Source organism: Onychostruthus taczanowskii, unplaced genomic scaffold (genome assembly GCF_017590055.1).
Source record: "Onychostruthus taczanowskii isolate IOZ18803 unplaced genomic scaffold, ASM1759005v1 scaffold48, whole genome shotgun sequence".
Lineage (NCBI taxonomy): Eukaryota > Metazoa > Chordata > Aves > Passeriformes > Passeridae > Onychostruthus > Onychostruthus taczanowskii.
The window spans coordinates 4,727,479-4,751,310 of record NW_024502347.1 but is presented as its reverse complement, the minus strand read 5'-3'; the positions used below and the strand labels follow the sequence as shown (position 1 = coordinate 4,751,310).

The 23,832-nt window shown below is 33.0% G+C and overlaps 1 protein-coding gene across 1 annotated transcript in view; it reads left to right on the top strand.

Annotated features, from left to right (window-relative positions):
- Positions 1–23,832, top strand: part of GRIK2 (glutamate ionotropic receptor kainate type subunit 2) — a 347,507-nt gene that overhangs the window by 213,522 nt on the left and 110,153 nt on the right. Inside the window, exon 11 of the mRNA XM_041414905.1 lies at positions 2,339–2,562. Coding sequence (XP_041270839.1) covers positions 2,339–2,562 — 224 coding nt within the window. The remainder of the gene's footprint in view (positions 1–2,338; positions 2,563–23,832) is intronic.

The window sequence follows — 23,832 nt, the reverse complement described above, 5'->3', positions numbered from 1 at the left end:
GACTAATAAATACTAATTTTACACTATTCCTCCCCTATTTGTTACTAGAAGTAATCTAAAGAGGATTCTCTTTCTTGTATATCTTCACTATAGGTGAGCGTAGGAGAAACTGGTACTGCACTTCTGGAAACTTGGCCCCTGATTTCTCATACTTACCAATAGTGCTCTTTTCAGAATGAAAAAATTGCCAGGAGAATTGAGTATTTTGCAGATAAAAGATGTCAACAAAAGTTGTATGTGGTAGCATTGCATTTTGAAGTTAGTTATTTCCTCAGTTATTAAAGATTCCAAATATATTTTCAATTTTTTTTGTTGTTGTTGTTAGATGCTTAATTTTTCTTAATGTGATATTCTATTTCAAAAATATTCAAACAGTTACTCAGCTCTGAAAAGAATCTTGAGATGTCAAGTTATGTACATAAATTTTATATCAGTCCTCCCAGGTTGGGATATCTATTCTATTCTATCATATGAGACATATTATTTCTTGATCAGTTATTTTTATAATTTCATCTGCAACTTGTCTCCACTAGAGATAGTTACAACCTATATACATTTGCATATGTTTTTGTTTCCATCTAATGACCAAGGGTTTGATTTTCCATGGTATTTATTAAAATAAATTATTTGTTATTCATTAACGTTCTGTTAATATAATAAGACAAAAATTCACATTTACAAATAGCCTTCCAAAAAATCTAATTTATCTGTCTTTGCAAAGCTGCCTCTTCTGATAATTTCTAGTCAGTTGCCTTCAGACTCTTCAGTTAAGGTGTGCTACTTGCCTCACAAACCAATACTGGGTTGTTATGTTTTTTAAACATCTACGTGTTGACCTATAACTTTTAATTCAAATTAGTTTTAGTTTCTTACTTTTTTAAAGTAAGAAACTAAACAATTTTCTTTCTACATCATCAATAATATGCAATCTATAAAAAGTCATCCACTGTGGAATTAAGCCTTGCTGCTTTGATTAATATCTACAAGTTCTTAATACCAATGGAAATGAAGTGCATGTAATTTTTTTGACCAGTAAACCCTTACCAAATAAAATGAACAGTGCCAACAGAGTTTCACATTGTAACTGACTACAGCAGATCTAATTATAGAAATGCTCATAACGAGAATAGAAGAACTTTGTGTAAGGTGAGAAAATAAAACTTAAAGAGAACACCAAAATGCTACATTGCATGGAAGTTTGAGTGTTGCACAGTGTACGCAATATCAAATGAGTAAAAAGTACATAAGTATATGAATTTATTTTATTTGGAATCATATCTCTGTATCTTAAAACAGGCATTCTGAAAATGGTGTCATTTGCAGCTATGTGACTTGGATATATTATTTGGGTAACAGTACTCCATGGTAGCTATACTATTTCTGTCATGACATACCTATATTTTGTTATGGTTTATAAAGAATTCTTAGTTTACAGCTTTCCAGGTCTTGTACTGCAACTTTCTCACTCTGATATTTCCTCTTGTGTTTGTATGTGTGTATGCACGCACACATACGCATTCATACATGCACAGGAGTATTTCAAGAGATGTTGACAGAGATTAAGAAGTAGATTCTGTAGATTTTTGGTCACTCTGATTTACATAAATTTTGATTAAAAGAATAGCATAAGCCATTTACTAATCTCCTATGAATTATCCCTGTAATAACTGAACCTAAATGGTAATTGAAAAAATGCATTCAATTGATGTTTTTATTTAAGTAGTCCAACTGATTAATAACTATCTGTAAGTTCTGCAGTGATTCCCACAAATGAATAAGGACAGTTGTACTTTGTAAGAACATCCTCAGCAACCTTGCAGGTGTAGCACTTTCAATTTTAAACTGATCTTCATTTTGTACCATTTTTATCCTAAAATATGAAGAACTGCTTCCTGGTCCTTTCCCTGCACTTGTACTAGCATATTCACATCTGCTTCACAAATATATTTGCTTCTAAAGAACACAGTGAGGGAGTGACAAGATGACATATGTTGAAATGCACAATTAATACAGTTTTAAAATATGTGATAATGGATGTTCATGTCTTCTGCAAGATGCAATATTTTTCTTAACTTGTATCCCTATAGTAGTGCTTTTAATTTTAAAATTTTTTAATTTTTAAATTTTAATTTTATAAATGCAATATTAGTTTAGCAAAGAGGAAGTAGAATAAATCTGTTTCCTTACTTATAGGGAGAAGAGTTTTAAATTTCAGACAACGTAGTACAAGAACAAACATCCTCTATACAAAGTTTGTGTTTTGCATAATCTGATTGTCGACTTCAGCTTGTTTCTTCTGACTTATGGCCTTTTTCTCTTTTTGTATTTCTGTCAACAGAAAGCTGACCTTGCAGTTGCACCATTGGCAATTACCTATGTTCGTGAGAAGGTCATCGACTTTTCCAAGCCCTTTATGACTCTTGGAATAAGTATTTTGTACCGCAAGCCCAATGGTACAAACCCGGGCGTCTTCTCCTTCCTGAATCCTCTCTCCCCTGATATCTGGATGTATATTCTGCTGGCTTACTTGGGTGTCAGTTGTGTGCTCTTTGTCATAGCCAGGTAACATGTCAACTTTTGTGATTTTTTTGGCAATTGTTACCATTTTTTTCTTACTAATAATTGTCAAAAGTCACAAAACTTTTCTTACTTTCATATGCTTATATTTAAACTTCATGATTTACAGAAGAATAATGATGAGGGTTCTCACCATTAGTATTCTCTACTGCCATACTAAGTCTCCAGTTTGTTACTGGACTTTTTCCCTAAGTCTTCAGTATGCTAGCTAGATTTCTTCTTTTATTTACAAATATAGAGACACTAGAAAGTTTTTAAAATAGCTTTTCCCAGTAAGTCTGCATTTATAAACCCAGGGTTTGCATGTTTTATTTTGTTACTCTGATTTGTTTTTATGCTGTGGTGCTCAATCTCAATTTGAGTACTTAGCTGCCCATGCTAATTCTAGATGTCCAAACTGGGCCTCTACCAGTTGTGAAAGTTTGTGTATCTTTGAAGTTGGATAACAATATTTATTTTTAATTTTCTGCTAGTTGAAATCCCTGAGATACAGAATTTAAAGTCTCTGAGTGGAATATTTTTGGAAGCTTAGTTGAGCTTTTAGAATTAAGGAACTTGATACATCAATTGTTAAATTATAAATTGATTTTATATATAGGGCTCACTTTTTCATCTGTTTTTTTCAACCCAAATGAGCAGAAAAACATCTTTTGTCAAAAAATCCTAATATATTTACCATTTTCTTCTTAACTTGTTAGGTTCAGATGCTGGCATCAATACAGACTTACATGTAGCTTTGGCGTTTGTCATGACAACAAAAGAAAAAGCTCAGAGCAGTGTATGAAATCTCTTTTCCCCTTCTAGTTGCTTGCAATTTTTTTAAATTCAAATGTACATGAACTATATTGGCTTTTATCTCTTTAATAAGATGGGGTCTTTTTGTTTGTGTTGATAATGAAATCTCACTTCAGTCCTGAGATTTCTGTGATTTCATGCTGTGGTTCACAGTAGAATCTTTATATATTTCTTTTTCTATTGTGCTGTATTTAGTATCAGGATTCTCCATCTCTCTTTGATACTCTCTGTTTCATTTTGGAGAAGTTGTATCATTCCTATATTAGGATGAAGTGATATTTTTAGAAAGCAGTTTAGAGGTAATTTAGCACCTGTAGATGAAGTACCTGCAGTATTGAAGTAATATAGATAAAACTGAAACATATTTTGTAATGAAAGACTTTGTACGTTTTTGAAAAGTCTGCTTTAAAGAGCCAGAGTTATGATAAAAGTTTCTTGAAAGACCCCTATTTTAGTGGACTATATAACCAGAGTGTACAATCTTTCCTGAGGTGTACCAGAGAGTGCCATAGTTTCTGAAGTGCCATACAGATACCTCTGAAAGCACAGCCGAACATAAATCACAACTGTTATCTTGTGAAATGCCTCATGTAAAATATTTATACATATGTCCGAAAGTTTTAACCCTACTGTTATCACTGAAGGACATATTCAGCATGATGCATAGTGCTTTTGACAGGTAGCTCCCACTAATGTTAGTAGGATTTGTGTGGCTGAGCTCCTACTTGTGCTTTGAGAATGAGCTTTGACATGTTTTTTAGGAAAGATGGATTTTCTTGAAGACTTTCTTTCTTTTTTTTTTTTTTTTTTAATTAAGCTATTTGGCCACTTGAGCTCACTAGCATAATAAGAAGGAATATTTATTTTTATATAGAAACCCCAGATAATATAGACCAATCATGCTGACATTTTTTTTCACTTGTCTGTTTTTGTGACAAGCACCATACATTCCTTATGCAAATGGAAGCATTATCTTAATTGTAAAGCAATACGGAATAGGTTTTTATACTGAGCAGAGAAATTTTGTTTCTGTAGAATTGTATAATATATCTTTTTTGCACATAAATTTATACTAGCCTTCATATGTAGAGATTTTCAATATTTCTTAACTGATACAATCAAATATTGATAACACATTTAGAAATAAAAGATGTAGGGTTATGTAAGACAATCTACAGATTTTATTCATAATGCAGAATGACTTAATAGTATGCCATAGCCTTTTCTAACATTATTGCTCGTAAAAGGAAACAGGTCTAAATTAAAAGTTGCATTTCCTGCTGAATAATAAGCAGAAACTAAGAAGAACATTAGTCAAAAGTTAAAGCCTGTTTGCAAATACAATTAAAAATTTTTATCTGTCATGTAAAGAGAGATACTTTAAAGTGTCTTAGTGAAGACGACTTTGCAGCATGACTTTTTTCATACATACCACTATGTATGTATGAAAATACATACATAGTGGTATGTATTTTCAGTACAGATTATAGGTTAGGTATTGCACAGCTGATGATGTATTTTCCAGTCCTGGTGTTGTGAAACTCCTGGACTGCATGCCACTAGTTTAATAGGGTCTACCCAGAGTTTCTTATAATGAAGATTTCTATTCCATAACAATCCTTTCCTAATGGATGTTTAAATTAACAGTGTTTCGTAATAATTACTTTGTGTTTCATAATAAGGTGTGCCTTTGTTTGGAGCAGTGCTTAGTATGTCTTTTATGATATAATGTTTTGTAATTACAGCTCATCAGAACGTTCAGTATAGAAAATTTATTTCAAAATTGAAACCTCCCATTTTTATGTCAAAGGTTTTGTGGTGTTATTGTTTTACCATGTCTTTCAAACAATGTTGACATGTAAGAACTTGGTACATTGAAAATGGAAAGTACCATTCTATTGTGTCTCCTGGATCTCACTCATTAATTAGTGGCATTGTAATATTTAAGGAAAGATTAAGAAATTAGTAAAAGCTTCAAGAATCTTTAAGAATGAATTGTTTAAAAAACTCCCATAGACAGAGAAATATAACATAAATCTATATCAGTCCTTTTCTTAATTTGTAAGAGCACTGGATTTTCCTTCCAATTTGAGATTGATATATAAAGGACTGTAATCTTCACACACACAAAACAAGACAAGAAACTAGGAAAGATTTATATGTTAGCTGGAGGGCTTTTCTATTTCATTTTCCTCTTGTAGTTTCCCCCAAAAGACAATTCTACTTTTGAACAGACAGATTCTGCATTGCACCTCTTAATCTTGTTTGTTACTGTTGTTGAATCTCAGTAGTTAGGATGGTCAGTCTCTGGAAGTTCCTTTCTTTATTGTACAGACTGATGACTGATATATAAACCCAGTCTGCTTGACACTAAGCTTATTCATTTTCTGTGAACTGAGAATTTCATATAGTATTTTTTCTTATTGTGGCAACAGTAATAGATCTTTCTGGTGCTAGATAGCATTGTCTTCTTGTGTCTGCTAGCAGTGTCTTGTGTCATCTGAAATCCTGCTGCATTCAAATACCATACCTTTATGCCTCTGCCTTTACTAGTTTTTTAGTGAAAATTTTGATTGAGAATATCAGTTAAATTCACAGTTTAGATATGATTAGAAGGAAAACTAAAACCTCAGTAAAGCGCACCCACTGTTTTTTGGACTTTTGTCAATTACTTCTGATCTGTATAATCAAAAATCTCAATTAGTGGAATTTATTTTTATTTCTGTCTGTTGCTGCAAACCATTGTACCATTTCTAAGCAACATGCTGTTTTCTTACAGTGTTGTGTATCAACTTCATAGACACGTTGTCCCTTCTTTTCCATCAGTCTGTGTGCAAGAAAAAGACGCTTCCTGTTTTTGTCCTGCAAAATCTAACATATTGGTTACTGGAGGATCCTTTCTTTTCTGTGTAGGCATTATGAAGAAAAGCAGTTTTACGCTTTGAAAAATGCTTAATGTATTTTATTTACATAGGTCTTCCTATAAACTACTTTCAAAGTTAATCTTCAGCTGGGTTTTCTTATGATTATATTGTATTTTTGAGTCTCATGCATAATTTTAAACTTCCATGTTTCTTGTATCTTTTCTGAAAACATAGATTGGAGACTAAATTCCTTAAATATTATTATCAAATAATTTCATGCCTAATTTACTGGATTTCAAGTTATTCCCTGAACACTGACGTATTTCTCTGTGTACTAAGGCCTTTTTTTTGCTCTGGACATATCAGTCTGTCATAAAGAAGTTTACTCTTAAGTGACTTATCTTCAAAACTGGAAGAGATACAGCTGCCTTAGTAAGATACTTCATTTTTACAGATCAGATGTGAAGCAGATAACCTATACTGGATAAAATTGTCCACTATTGAGCTCTTGTGCTTTTCACATTGAGCTGTCCAAAGTATCAGTGACTATTGTGGAAATATACATTAAACTGCCATAAATGTTAATTTTGAACCATGGGTTGTCAATTTAAAAGGCTTTTTTGCCTTTACTTGTAACACATTTTTTCTGCTAGGACTTCCTGCCTTATCCTCCCTTTGGAATTATGCTATTCTACATCTTCTAAGTCAAGCCCTTGTGCTGCTTCCAGCTGCCAAAGCATTTGTTATCACCTATTTTTCCATTTCCTTGGAAGCACTGATTCGAGCACAATGAACATAATGAACATTGCCTCATCAGCAAACTATATTTTTCTCTTACCCACTGGAATAAAGCATAATTAAATAAGAAACTTCCTAAGAAGTCCCCACACATTTATCTTACTCTTTAGTCTGTGAAAAACGTTAGGAGTAGCCTGCTGCTTCAGTGCCTGGGCATTAAGTCTCTCTGGAGTGTGTGCATATCCTTTTGCATCTCATCTGTCTTCATTTTTATTTTATATTTTTGTTCAGCTGATTTCTGTCCTTAACCTTGCTTGATTGATTTTGAAACTACTGCGTAAATTCTGGATTCCTATGTGAAAAAACTGAGGCTTTTTCTGCATCTCTCATGATGTAGGTATTTTAGGAAAGCAATAGGTTTGGTGACTTCTGCCTCAAGGAAAGCACCTTGTGATATGCATTTTTTTGTCCAGCTGCTTCACCAATATGTAAATTCTTGTTCCTTTGTAGATTACCCTAATCAGATTTTATTTTATTTGTTAATGAAGAGTATAGAAGTATCTTAATGATGCTGTCTAGAATTGAAGATGGCCTAGAAACTACATCCTTTCTGTTATTTTTTTTTTCTCATTATTCTGGAAGACATCACAGGAGTCTACAATTCATTACTAGTTACCCAAGAACTCAGGTGTTTTTAATGGCTGCACTGAATGGTAGCTGTGTTCATCCTTAAGGAATTTTGGTTCTCTTACTACCAGCAACTCAATCTCTTCATTCTCACACACACATTATTTAAGTACACATTCTGACTTAACTTTTACAACTCTCTACATGGAGGTGTTGCATATTTTAAAACATATATTTCCTCTCCATATTGATAGGACATTGCTATGCAGTCTTTCATAGAATCTGAGGGTATTTATGGAAAGGTGTTTCAAAACTACTACTTCAAAACTAGTGTCAAACTAGTTTTCATTCTGTGATTTCTTCTTTCATTTCTTTCTTTGTTTCAGTTACTCATTTACATATTTCATGGAGTATTTGATTGCCCAAACATGTCAGAATCCTAAATATACTTTTAAATCTCAACAGTACCTTGAATCTTAAGATCTCAAGGGTGTTTACTAAAACTTTTGGAGAAAATTCAGTTTGATAAACAATCTTCATCAGTAAAATGTTCTAAGTTTTCATCGGTGAATAGCTGATGAAATTATGGGTGTACTCGGTGGCCTTCTATTTTGATTTTTGACTGACTAGAATTGTTCTATTTGATTCACTGGGCTTCACAGAGTTCATTGCTAGACATCTGTCTGAATGCCATTCACTTTTTATCTAAATCATTATTTCTAACTGCCTGTGACAGTTTAATAATTACATTTGCATTCCCTTCATCTTTTGAACAAGCTTGGAGATGCTGAAAGATATTATGCCACACTGTGTTGTCATTTCTTGTCAGACACACATAATCTTGTCTTACACACTCAGAGTTTACATGCCCAGTTTTCTGTAGCTTTATTTTTGCACACTCTATGGCCAAGTTAGAATGTTACAAACATGCATACACTGAAAATTGTTTTTGAAAGTATCTCTGCAGTCAAAATAGTGATATTTCTCATAAGAGACTTATAATTGTCTTTAAATAATTGGGTTTAACTGAAAGCAAAGTAGATGTCCTCTATCTAATTTTGTGTTTTCAAATGTCTTGGATAAACAATTACCATAAGTCAGTCAAAATCTGAAGGCTGCTTTATCAAGAGTTTTATGGCATCACATAAAATAATGCTTCACATCTACTACGGGCAGAGGTTTGCTAATTTCTTTGTACCATATTAACTTCCATTAACAAATAATGCCATAGTCCATCCATGTGAGGAACATTTTTTTTTAGTTTTGAAAGATTCTTTACAGTGCAGGCATTCATCCTTTTTTTTTATCAGCCCTTGTTAATTACCAGCATATATAGTACATGGGAAGAATATTGGATTGCTTTTATGAAGTAGTTTGATTGAAGATAAGTTGAGTCTCCAGAAAAAGTGCTGCAAATTCAGGGGTTTTTTTTTGAAATTGGATAATTTAATTCTGTTTTGTCAAAAGTTTCTTGCTCTATATGTAGCAAGTTTAGACTTGGCACTTTGTATATTTATTTAGAAGATGATAGCATGGAACATTAAATGTGCCTAAAGAGAAGGGTTCCTCTATAATGAAACTGAATGTTTTTAAAGCTAAAATGATCTCTTTCAGAAAGGTCAGTGACTCTTGTGTTTTTCGAGTTAGGGGACAGAAGGTTTATTTGCTTTAATTGAGGTTTGTTTTTTTTTTTTATTTCATGTGTTTTACTCTGGCATGTATAGTATTTGTGGGGAGAAGGAAACTGTAACTCACCATAATGCACAGCAGCAGTTTTCTCATGAGATATGCAAAACCTCATTCTGATGAGAAATGTAGTCCCCCTACCTAAAGAACAGAACACAAGGATCTACTGGAATGGAAATAGAGTCAAGGATACAAGAAGGTACCACAGTGTTTTCAAAAGATTTTGTTAATAATTGGTATGAGTACTAATTTGAAAATCTGCAAGTTAGCTGATTGACTGATTCCTTTTCCATTAGCACCAGTTCTGAATTTACGGAGTGCCTGACATATTAGAAAATTAATTCAACCAACAGCTGAACTGTTGGTGGTATTTTGTTTGCTTGTTTGTTTTGATTTGGTTTGTTGTGGTTTTGGTTTGTTTGGTTTCTTTTCCCCCCAAAGTCAAAACAGAAAATTGGTGTAGGAGACATTTTACTTGTTGAAGTAATTTCATGTGTGCATCCTACTTGGAATGCTTGACTAACAGTGAGCAGTCTCCTCATAAAAAAAGTAGAGGTTATGGTGAAGGCATGGAAAATTGAATGTTAGGAGTCATGGTTTCTATTTACCCTCCTGGAGGACTCAGAAAAATAAAATAATATTGACCAAAAATGGCTAAAGGTTTGAAAAGCACTTTTTATGTTAAATAAGCCAAACATATAAAAAAGATCATTATATTTTTGCAAAACATATGGACCCATATGCAATAAATTTCTTTGTTTAATCTAAATTAATAGGGAGAGGTGAGCCATTGGAAGAAAAGTCAAGATGATACAATGGTTATTAACCTTGTAGAAAATTCTAGGAACAGGTGTTCAGTGGAATGAAATAGCAGTTCATCTAGGATAGTATTTCGGAGCTCTCTGTTGGATTATGTGGTTTCAGGATTACTTGAAGGAAAGAAAACTTGGGTAACAAAAGTATTTTATGAATTTTACTCCTTTATTTTCTAAAATAGACCTTGTCCTGTTACACAATGTTAAAAATGCAGATGCAATTCTCAGGTACTTTTAGATATTTATAACTGAATAGTCAATTTTCAAATTGTTTGGAGTGGTGGAACATGTCTGTTAGAATCTAGGGGGTTTGTTTGTTTGGGTTTTTTCTTTCTTTTTAAAAATAAGTATAGGTTTCTGACTTCAGAACCAGGAGTAATTTAGTTTTTGCAAATTTAATTCAAATTTTCTAAATCTCTTTTCTCTCAATCATCACTATCCATTATATTCTGAGAATTAAATTGAAGGAGATTTTTAAATACAGCTAAATTGAAGGGAAAACAAACAGAAAAAGAAAACCAACCCCCAAACCAAAATAAACTTAACAGAATTTTATGTATTTGAAAGACGGAGCATTTGTTTCTTGGAGGAAAAACTTATTAGACATGGGTCATGCTTAAACATTAGATTTCAAACTAGAAGCATGTCTTTAAAAGAAGTAAGGAATTAAAAAGTGAATATTTCTCGACTTTAAGTGTTCTAAGTGTTAGGAAAATAAGATTGTTCAAGACAAGTGCCTGTAGAGAGACATATGGGAATTATTTATCTCCAGCTCTTTCTGATTTAGCTGTTTCCAGTTTACCTTTCTTATGCAAGACTTACACCTCTATCTCATTAGAAAGTATTAGTCATTTGAGCAATGAAATAGCTTGGTCAGAAATCAGTCTGAAAAAATAAGTATGATAACTGGTTTTGATACTGAAATGAAATCTGTAGTGTGTCCCTCAAACATTTCTGTTCTATGTATGGAAGTCGCTCAGTGTTAACTTAAATGATGAAATTGCTTTTGTGCAAATCCAGTCACACATTTTCAAGCATAAGAATAGTGGGTGCCTTTTTGTTGTGTTGTTTTGTTCGTTTGTTTGGTTGGTTTTTGTAATTTTTTTACAGTATTATGAAAAACTTTGTCTTAGGCAACAAAGGAATCCTTGCAGGAAAATTATTCAATATCAATATTTTGAGCAACATGATTAAAAGTCCCACATTAGCTAAGGGATGTAGGTTATTTTATTATAAAATAGTAGGTGTTTAAAATATCAAAAAGTTTGTCATTAATAATTCTTACAGCACATCAGCCACAAGTTTAAATATAAGTAATTTTTTATTAAATAGGGTTGTTCTGGCACATCATTCTCATTATACTCATTATATATGTTTGTTTTGTATTGTGTGGCCATTAGACATGCGGCACCTTCACTTGCCATTTAGGATTTTCCTAAACTCTTTACAACAGATAGCCACTAGCTGCGAGAAAGAAACAAAAGACAATGTTATTTCAGCTTGATGAGATAATTCATATAATTTCAGACGACTAAAGATAGCAAACCACCCAGATCGACTGCCTCTTTCCATTTTGTTTTCTTCTTTCCTCAGCTATGTGGGGCAGGAATGCTGTGTGGAAAACTTCTTATAGGGTGAATAGTGGAGTGGTAGATAGCAAAAGAAGGTTATATAATTTCTTTCCATTCTTCCAGATATTTTTGTGCTTTCTTAGGAGAAATGGCTTTAGCTTTACACAGACCAGGATGCCAATTTGCTTTTAACTTATTTTGCTTGTAGAAGTAAAAGTGTAGTGTTCTGTAGTAGAGAACCATCACCAGGGATATCAAACAGTTTTCAGCTGACAGGTAGTACAGCAATTAGTTCCTGTTCTGGAGAAATTTTCTTGGTAGATATTTTGGAGGGAAAATCAAAAGGCTTATAGCGTAATGAATGTTCAGAGAAGTTCTTTTGGAAGGAATTTCACTGCTTAGAAAATTCTCTGGTTTTGTGGCTGACACAATGTAACCAATGAGCCCAGTCCAGAAGAAAAATGGAAGAAGGCTGCAGAATTTTTTGCATTGCACTGCTTTGCTGTGTTCACAAAGCATGGCAAATTTAATGTCAAGTTGCAAAAATACCTGAAAAAGGCTTCAAATTTGTTATATTTATCCTCCACACACTTCTCTGTCTTACTTTCTCTCTCTTACTCTCCTCCTCTTCTAAACGAGCATGCTAGAGGAGAGTCAGTACTTAATCTTGTCAAAATCTGGTCAGTGTGCCCTTCATTTACGGCAATGAAAGGAATTTTCACCTTGCTTCAAATGTAACTGTAATTGGATAAGTTACTAGGTAGACACATACCAGAGGCTCCTCATAACTTTCTGCTCAGCTGCAGCTAGAAGCTCAGCTCTGATTTAAGCGTAAAGGTCGATGGGGATTTTTAATGTTCATAGCACCTTCCTCATCATCCTGCCCTCTATGCTGTATAGGCATTTGTGCCTGAACAAAAGCAAATGTCAACAGCAGGAAGAATGATGGTGTCGTGCCTCTATGCACAAATCTGTACGACTCCACAGGTGAAAGCAGTGAAGGTTTCTGGATGGTAGGGGAGGCTTGATTGGGTTTTCCTGTAACACAGGACAGCTTTCAGAGCATCACTGAACAGGGTCATGTCATGTTGTTACATAGCCAACACCAAATACTTGCTTTAAACATTTCACAGTTCAGGAGTATTTAAATAATTTAAGTAGTTAAATAGGAGCAAAATTTCTATAAATTATGAAGAAAATGAAGTGAAAAATGAGTAAATTTCTTAAGAAGTTAGGTTCAGCAGTTATTGTTCTTCAGCTATGTAGGCAGGAGAATATTTCGGTTTGCTGTTTACATTATCAAGCAATGGAATTTTGAGGAGGATTTTGAAAGAGAGCTATTGATTTTTGCCTTGAGGCTATTCTCAGTCTGGAGTCTGAATAAGATTCAACTGGCACTGGTGGAATAGCTACCCAGGTTATCCTATGGCAGTGAGATTAAAATCACTTCAAAGTTTGTCTTTTTATTGGAGAAGAGCAGTGGATATAAGAAACAGAAAAAAAAGAAAAAAATCTGAAAATTTGCACTTCAGATTAATTTATGTGGAAAGGAATGTATTTGGAAGTATTGAAACTTGATGGAAAGATCTGCAGATGTATAGGACAGGAGTATGCATTCACTGTCTTTGCAGAAATAAATTGCCTCTAGAGCCTTTATCTCTAAGACATTGGTATTACAGTGGCTGAATCTCTCCAATGTTCTTTAATTCACATATGCTTATTTTGACAGTTTGGGCAGAGAGAAAATAAGAGATTAAATTCAGGTAGGCCATGTGGTATTAGTAGCAGTATGTTTTGAGTCCGATGATAGGGCTATACAGAATACAGAATGAAGTCACATGAGTGATCCTTGGTAATAAAAAGTTGATGTAATTGACCTTTCTCAAAAAAGAAGAAAGATAGAGTCCTGTGCATGGTCTGTTTCTGTTGAAAAGATGTTGCTACGTATGGCCAGGAACAGTTTGGATCTAGTCTCAACGTTGAAATACTACTTCTAGAATAACAGTTTCTTGGAAAAAATCTAAAAGAAATATTCTGCTGAGTCAAGACTTGAAATACTTAGTACCCTTACAGAGTTTTATTAAATTGGAGAATTGGAGGGGTGAATTCCAGCTGACAGCTCTATGAAGGAGGCATCTTGGTGGTGGTGATGTGAGGATGTGAGTTTCTGATTATCAGAGCTGTCAATCAAAGAAGCACTGGTATTTCATTGATATTGAGCTGAATATATTATAGCTAGCTCATATCCAGGCCTCAGGGTGCTATTTGAAGGTGAGAGAAAGGTTTCTACATAATGAAAAAACCCAAACCCAAACCAACTTCAAATATTTATCCATTATCAGGATACGGAGCTGCAATTCAGCAGGGTCTCTGAAGAAAACCCTTGTGGTTCAGCTGCAGTTATTATCAAATTTAAAATGTGTCTTGTGTTTGAATTCCTTTAACCAGGATATTTCCCTAAGAAAGCCTATGTGTTCCATTAGCAGTAACTGATATATTAGTACAATTGTTAGTACAAATTGTACAAGTTGAAAATCATAATGGCATAATCAGAAAGAAGGAAACATTTTATAATCAACCTCCAGTAGTACAAGATTGTCCTGTCATGTTCCTGCAGCGTCCAGCATACAAGCTCTCACTGATTTGACAGTGGCACAGTGGATTCTAAAGACCATGTATGTGCACTGCAAGGGCTGGAGTTCAGGGGTTGCTTGCTGGCACAGAAGGCAGGAAATTCCCTGATTAAGGGCTCCATCATCCCAGTTATCCCACCCACAGTTCTTACCAGGATTTCCTGCCTCTTTAAATGTCATCTTGCTGTAGCATGGGCCAAAACTGTGAACAGGAGTGCTCTAACAAATAAATTGTATGGATGATCACATGCCACTGCTGAAGTCAGTCCTTCCCTTCACTTACTGATACAGATATAACCGTGGCAGTTCATAGAATATATGCATTCCTATTTATTGTAAATTTTTGACGAGAAATTAATCAAGCACTTTAAATGAACATTATTGATATATTTATATTATGTAGAAATATTAAACAAAAATATTATGCTCTCTTTTTTTGGAGAGGGTAAAAAAACCAAAGAACAACACACCGAAAAAAAAGGCAACCAACCAAACTCAAACCATAAAACAACAATTTTCCAGTCTTAGTTTGTGATGACAAAACTTATATAATCAGAGTGACACGTAAGTGCACAAAATACTTACTATAAATTAAATACTCCAAAATATTCCGCATGGCCCCAATATATCATAATTAAAGTTTTAGTTTAGTGGTTTTATTTAAAGGATGTTCTATTTTGACAATTTTAAAAGCAGAAGGAAACATAATGTTGGTCTTGAAAATGTTTTAATGGTTTATTCTGTATGTAAAATTCACATTCAATGTGCCTATATTAACGGATATCCTATTATGAAGTGACCCTAGTGTAAAATTTTTTTTACTTCATGTCATTCTGATGGGTGACATTAAATGTATGGGTGAAGGGCAACACTGAATTGTTATGCACTCTAAACCAGATATTTCCTTGGCTGTGATGTTAAATGTTAGACAGGAAGGTAGTTACAAATTTAATGGAAAGGCCAAATTTATTATGCAACCTTTGAATGACCAAACTTTTTTAAAGAAGTCCATACAGTTTACATTGCAAAATATGATTTCACACTTCATTATGTGCCTTTAGGGGGTCCTCTGCAACATCAACCCCTTCCCTGCAACTTGTGACAAACTCTTGAATAAACTGAAGAAATCACTAAGTGCTTCACTTTTAAAAGAGGGAGTATTTGAATTTCTCAAGTACATTTCTCTTTTATACTGTGTTTTATTCTCTTAAAGAGAAATAATTATCAGTTTATTATTTTACGTTTGTAGTATAGAATAAACTATCACTGTTTTGTATTGTAATCCTTCAGAGGCAGTGGTTGGTATGTGTTTTTATTTAAAAATAATTAAATTTAGAATGAATGCAATGCGTTTGCAGCTCCTATCCTTTATGTAGGATGTCAAGATTTCTTAAGATAGGAACTGACTAAATATAATCTTTGAAGATGTGTCAGCTTGATAAGTATTCATGTAAAGGAGTTTCTGAGAACTCAGCCCACCCTTGCGGTTTAGGAACATTGCAAAACCTAGTGAAGTCCATGACAGTGATAGTACATGATAGCTTTAGACTATCACAAATACAAGGAGTAATATTCTCCATATAAAATGAAGAAATCCTTTGTAAAGGTATATGTAATCATTACACAGAGCTATTATTTCTTATGTAACATGTATGATTTCATCCCTAGAAGCATGGACACATTTATTTTCCCTATTGTGTTAAGAGTATGGGCTAAATATCAGTGTGTTATTTCAAAAAGTTGATCTAAGATATTTCTAACATTCTGCTAATGAACATTGTGCATATTCTTGGAATATTCTTTGAATCTTAACAGACCAGATCTGCTGATTTTCTTTGACAATAACTTACAAGTTCCAGATCAGAACTTCAGTTTCTTCAGTTTTATTAAGTCACTTTTGTGATTTACTAAAATCTTCTTGAAGGTGTGTTTTGGGGAATATAAAGGAGAATCCATGCTAAAATTGCTTTTCTTTAGATTTAACAGTCTAGGCTCTAGGAGCAGGTCAATGAATTTACTTGGAAGGAGTCAAGTTATTTTACATATTAAACTTAGCAGAACTTTTTTTTTTTTAAAAACTGTATTTTTTTAACAATCATTTTAGGGTTGCTTAATGAGTCATTCTTAATTCAGGAACAATTTAGAGGCAATGGAGATAATAGATGCTTCTTGGAACAAATATAAACAATGTATTATTCAAATATTTGACACATATATGGCAATTTTAAAGATAATACTCTTCATAAGACATTGTAGCATTATTTTTTTTGTTGCCACATGATAGATTGCTTTAGTTAAAATGTGTGCAGTTTTACTAGAATTAAAAAATCCAAGTATTCCGTATTCTGGGCTAAACAAAAAAGGAAAATATTCTATAAAAATAAGTCCTTTTAAAACAGTAAAGGTTTTCAATTAGAGAACGGGAACACAAAGGAGAAATGATGGAATTATAGTGAAGAGAGAATTATGTGGAGAAGATAAATTATTCTTTACTATTTGCTCTTTTTCAGAATACAGAAAAGGAAAGAATGTTAAATCAAATTGAAAATAACAAATTTAAAACAAAAGATAATTACTTTTATTCTTGTCAATTGTTAATTAACCTCTAAAACATTTCTTAGGCTAAAATAAAAAAAATGAGTGCTTTGCAATAAAACTCTAGTGATTAAACATACAAATGCATCTGAGATAGTGCTTCACGTGTGAAGCAAGGTGTAGAGTTTATAAAGAAACTTTCTCAGTAGCATGTGCGCAATTTCAATTTTCATGCTTTTCAAATTTTTTTTGCATCTTCATATGAAATGCTAGAACTAATACTAGTCAGAAACAGAATATGTTTTTGTAGCAACTTTTCATTATCTTTTCAGAGAGCAGTAGTGTTGAGGAAAAAAAAATCACCAGTGTGTTAAATAGCAGGCATTCTCATTTTCTCATGTTAATATTTGCTATGACAACAGTCATATCTATTGTGAAAATCTGAGTGAAATAGTAAACCTACTTCATAGATGGTGCTGTGTGATGTCATTTTATTTCATGTTCTCTGCATTTCATTAGCCTGTTTTCACTGTCTGTTGTGAAAATTCTTTGTGCATCAGATAAATCCACAGGTCAATGCATAGATTAGGGAAATTTTACTCTAGACTGTAGGTCTGTTACAGCATCCCCAGATATCGTGGAAAATATTTACATCAACTTCTGTAGATGTTAGTTAAGGTCCATTTGAAAATATAAACCAGCAAACAACATAGAATGCAATTAAGTACAAAAAAGATATTTCGGTGAGGTGAACACATATAGGATAAAATATAGGATACATAGGATAAACTGTTCTCCTGAGTTTCTTGAGTTAGTATTTGAAGCAATGGTGAAAAATATGGCCTTGAGTTTGGCCTCTATGAATGTTACTGGCATCATGACCATTATGAAACAAAAGCTGCAACTGTCATCTAAGTTGGTTCAGAATATGCACCTGAATATTTATTTTACTATAGTAAGTGACAATTAGGTAAGTTTTTCCCTACTTCCCTTTTAATAATTCCTGATTTATGAATTTATGTCTAGCAGTTCAATTAGGTTAAATGATGTGTTAAGACTGAAAATTGTTGTTGATTAAAATAGCTGTAAATCATGCCAGACAGAGTGGTAAACAGGTAAGCTTTTATTCTTGTGAAAAAAAATTTTAAGAATAATGAAAATATTGCTTAATGCATTTTTCAATTGAAGACAAGAACGTGGGGGAAAAAAATAAAGACAAAATTTGATTTTTAATGATCTACACATAATTTTCAGTTTAGGTAATGGTTGTTGTTTGGGGTTTTTTCCAGGTGTGTTTCATAACTCCTGATGTTTAAGCAGTTCTATCTAATAATAAATGTCAGCTTCTGTATTTAAGGTCAGAGGCTTAAAAAAATTTTGTACATAGGTATTTTTAAAAGTACCTCTACCTGTTTACTGTGCTGTCATTATTAAAGACCTCACAGACAAATATTATTTCACTTTTATTTATTGCATGTAATTTTGATATCCATTTTTAAAAAGGCATAAAAATGCACATAAATAATTCATGCATATAACTAATCATAAAATTTAATGTGAATGTATATATTTTATAATGACAATGAGTATTTTTCAGTAAATTAAAAATATATTTATCTATATATTATATTTGATTATGTAGGTTCAGTAAAAGATAGTGTATATAAATTAAAAATATTGCTAGGGGCATATGAATTTGCTGTGTCTCATGCAGTCTTACATTATATTAAATCATGACATAAAAGCAAATATGTTTAGTTAAATTGGTAGTGACATCCTTTCCTTTGAGAATACTTCATAAAAACAACATGTGGCTTAGTTGTTTGATGCTTACAATAATCCTGCTTGCATTTTCACCTAATTAACCCTAGAAAATTCATTGGAATATTTAGATCTTTGCATTATTTTTTAATATATTTTTAAATTTGATTAAAATTCAACCTTTTTTTTTCAGGTAAAAAAAAATCAGTACAATAATTTCACCACTGATTTTTGGTTTTGTTTTAAAGAACAGCAAGAAAAGAGGGTTTGTGGTCAGGTGAAAATATTTTTGCTGAGTTGCCTAATTAATTACTGCTGTTTCATTTACAGAAAACAATACTGTTCTTTTGCATGAACTTTTTCTTCTTCATTCTCAAATTTAAAGCCACTCTGCCATCAACAATGTATGTATAAAAAATTGCCTTATAGCAGCAACAAAGAAAATTCAGTCATAATATAAAGCAATTTTAACTTGGATGGATTAATTTTATTGTTATATCCAAATGACCTAAAGCAAGTTTTGGGTCCATTCTGTCAGTCCTTAATCAAAGAAGCATGGATAAAATAACAGAAGTTTCTCCATAATTATTATCTGTTTATTGTTTAATGAATGTTTGAGGGTTTTTGTTTTGTTTTGGGTTTTTTTTAAGGATAAGCCAGAATTAATTGCATGTATATTTCAACAGGGAGAATATAACTTGAAGATTGCATTATTGCACTTGAACTTGGCTGAAAGTGCACTATGTTGAACCATACATTATAAGTTTGTCCAGGGAGGTGTGCTCTTATGTATCCAGAATGGCAACTATATGATTTTTGGTCTTTTTCTTTAACTTTCAGAAGCATTGATATTTTGCATATGAGAATGAGCAAGAAAGAAATATTTTCCATCTCTTTAGTATTTATCTTTTCCTTACTGTCTGAGTTAATTTTTTTGTGGCTAAGATTGAAATCAGGTTGAATCTTTTGAGAAGTGCTTGTGACAGTACAGTGCCCTTTATATTTTATCATTCTGAACATTTTTTTCCTTGTTTGTAGTGAAAAGAAAATGTTTTATTTGAAGTTTTACAGTGCAGAGTCAAACTGAAAATTTTTAAAGAGGTATTTGAAAGCATATACTTTTATGGTTGCCAGCTTCCTCTTACTGGATTGTAAAATACGGAAAACTAGTACTGTTTCATGTAGTTAGACAATAATTGCTTGGGCAAATTTGAAAGGACTAGGCAGTATTTCTTGAACTGCTTGATTTCACTGAGGTTATCAGATAAATATAACAGAAAAATCTTATGTTGCCTGAGCATGTGAGGAATTTCATAGTCAAATGAGTGTTTAGATTTGACAAAACAGGATTCTTAAGAGCATGAACCTGACTTTATGACCTGGTTTATAAACCAGTGATTTATTTCTTTTGTTTACTCAAGAGATCTAGTTATTATGCATTACTGATATTGATTGTTGCTTAACTTAATAATAGAACTGATTATGTCCTGTTTCACTTTCTGTCTGCTTTTTAGAACTGGAAAGGATCATTGCCATTTGTAGTAGCTTGAGATTAGATCACCCCAGTTGAATAAATGTAACTGGGTCAGAATAAATTGCCAAATATGTTCACCTCTTCAGGATGAGTGGCTACATGGACTGCACTGTAATTTCCTTTTATTTTTTGCATTATGAACAAAACTAGTAGACATTGTGAGCACAACTACTAGTAAAATGAGGCAATATGAGTTTGGCATGATAACAATGTTCTTGCTAATGATTTTCACAACTTCAGAAACTGAATTAAATTGAAATAAACAGTGCCAACAATTCCAAAGGTATGAAACCAGAACACTCTGAACAGATATATGTGCAATCCTTGGCTCTTCCAAGTTTGTGGTAATTTAAATTGAAATTCTTATTTGCATATAATTGAGCCACCCAGACAGAACATACAGCAATATTTCCTAAGCTCCAGTGTATTCCTGCTGGTGTTTCCTTTTTCTTATGACTGAGCTGATATTTGTTCTGCAGTCTGTTGGTTTCTGGAGTAACAATCCATTACAGAGTCCATCCATCAAGAGTATTCTTCCTGTACTTTAAGATGCGTCAATACCAAAAAATGTCTTGTAAGGAATCTATACATTGCCAGACAATGCAGTGAGTCTGCTCTGGAAAGTAACAAACAAACATATCCACACCCATTATTCTTTTCCCAATGCAGGAAGGACCTGCAATGCTACATTTTTTTCTTTTTTTTTTCTCTTTTTCTTTTTTTTGGAACTCTTCCATGATGCAGATAATATTCTGTTGTCTTTGTTCCATAAGGGATTCTTATATTTGGTTTTCTTATCAAGTTATTTCAGAAGCATTTTTTATATTTTGTATGGGTCAATTTGATAGTAATAGTCATTAAACACACTTATGTACTAATGAAACACATATGTCATATTTAAATAATATCTACTCATGTGAAATATACAATCATAAAAGCCCTACTTTTCTGAGGAAAATGAGTTAATTTACCATGTCTCTCATCCCAAAGGGATTAAAACTGAACCCTAGATGTTATTAGAAATCTCTTTTCTGGGCAGATCACAGTTTTCCACTGAAACAGCTCTCATTCCTTTTCATCAGCAAGTGGTGATGATTTTGAATGCCTCATCTTTCTCTATAATCCTGTGATAATTGCATCCATTTAGTCCACTATGTAAGGCATCCATGCATTTTAATCTTTTGTTTACAGATACCTTAGCACTTCTCATGCTTTCCTGTTGAATGCTAATGGAGAGTGCAAGTCTAAGCCTATTCAGGATAAATAAGCAGTTAAATAAGAGCTTTGAAAACTATGGCCTCACTAAACTATGTAATGAATTGATGAAGTGTCATTTTTACACATAATTCTGAGAGATTGCTTCCAAATGTTTCATTTCAAGAGAGAGACATTTAATGAATATGCATTCATTAAAGTGATAGAGTATGAGTTTGAGTGCATTTCTGCATTTTGTCATTGTTTTGTGGATTACATTGCCATTAATTGAAAAAATATGTCCAACCTGCATAATGAAGTTCTCTAAAACCCTACAAAGCAATTAATGGGGATTCACTATCTTTTAACAGATTGCAGTAAAGACAGAACCTGGTAGATGTAGAACAGTTGACGTTTTTTTCTTCTAATTTACTTTCAGGAAACACGTACTTATGAAAAGATGCAATGAAATTAGCTTACTGGGAGAAATGAAAAAGATTGTTAGGGAATGATAAAAAAGTGAGATTGTTCAAAAGGTTACAGTGTGCACTAGAACTCAAATCCTGCTTCATCTGTCTAGGAGTGACTTCTGTGGTAGGCTCTGACTCAGATGCAGGGCACTGCTTTTTTCCCATTCTTTACCCAGAAAGATGCATTAGGAAATTATAGCCTAGAAAAGCAACAACAATAACTATTGTTAAAGTAAATACTTTTTATAGGTAACAAAACCAAACAAAAAACTTCAGCATGATAATAAAACATCCAGCCCTTATATTTGTTTTTTTTGCAATAGGCTTGTCCCTGTTGATTCCTCACACTTACTGAGAGGAGCTGTGGCATCCTCTGTGACTTTAGAAATCTGAAAGCAAGTAGGACCTGGTTCTTTCTTGCACACAGCATAGACTAGCTAGTGAAAAAATACACAAGTGAAGTGCACTTTTCTCTGTTGTTTTGATGGTCTTCTTATTAAGCATTGTTTGACTTCCATTTAGATAGAAGTACACCATTTTTGGTCAGTGTTTTTTTCTTTATGCTATAAAATTTAAAAATTAGACAAAGGAAAATAATTCCAGCAATGAAAAAAAAAAAAAAAAAAGGAAAAAGTAGAGATCTTTAATTAGTAAGGGACGGGGCTTCCCCATAAATTCTTAACAGAATTGTTAACTGCCTTTACAGGCAGTTTTGCAGACTGAATGAAGGGAGGGAAGTTCTGATGCAGCTGATAGAATTCAAGAAGGCAGTTCAGCCTGCAAGTAACTCATTCCCCTATTTCTCACAGCTACACCTAACAATAGTGTGTGGCCTTCTTACACTTTTCATTTGCACTCGAGCAAGACATCAATAGCAAAGAAGCAAATAATAAGAGACCAGACTCTTTCTTGCCTGAATTAGTAGTGTGTTATGAAATAATAATAAAAACTGAAATCAGAAAGAATAGTTTTTTGGAATGTTTTGCATTTGCATTCAAATACATATAACAATTTAAATTAGAGACAAAACTTATTTATTGTGCAATATGTGCCAAAACTCAATACTCAAACTTCCATAAAAGCAGTATTTTGTTCTGTTTTACTGCCCCTTCCAAAGTAAATTATTTTGGTATTTCTAGAACTAGAACTTTTTAACTTTTGGTATTTTTAGAACTCTGCATTTCATCCATTTTTATAGTACTCATAGAACTGGGGTACAGAGTCCAATTACAGAACTGTGTTTGAGAAAAAAATGTAGAATTTTTTGATAACTTACCTTTGCTGAAAGCATATTCCATCTATTTAGAAAACTCTTTTAGGTTTTCTTTCTGTTTACTTCCAGTTAACACTTCTAAATTATATTTGTAGCTTAGATTTGTTTATATTAATTGTTTTTCCTGTTCTACTTTGAATATGACTCATGTGTTTATGTAATGTGGTAGAAAATGAATTTTCAGCTGAAGTATGGGAGATCTAAAATGGGGTCTGGGTCTTGAGACAATATTCTGTTTTTGTCAGAATGGAACTAAAATTGTGCACTGGACAGTTGTAGAGTTATTAATCTGAAAACCTGAATTCCAGCTTAGGAAACATTTGCCCAGGCAGCAATTGAAATGCACTTCCAGCTGCTAGTAGTTTTTCATATGCAATCTGTATTTATATATTTATATCTACATATGTGTATGTATGTAGGTGATGGCTGTGTGTGTGATCTGTATTCAAGTGTCTTGATTTTTTTTTTACAATCCTACTGATGGATGGCTTTTTCTTAAGGCCTCAAGGATTGTGGCTTTTTCCACAGGTGTAGTGGTGGTTAAGTCTGAATACTCTGTACACGTGGCGGCTGATCTAAAACCTGAGGAGGACAAAGCAGTTTACGGGGCCAACTTACAATTTCCCTGTAACCATTCCAATTTACATGGACAGAGAAGATCCTCTGGGATCTCTTGCCAGTGTTAAGACAACTACTATTACTGTTCCCCTGGTAAGCATTGTAAGAGGGAGTGATTGAAGCCAGGCTCTGGGGAATGAA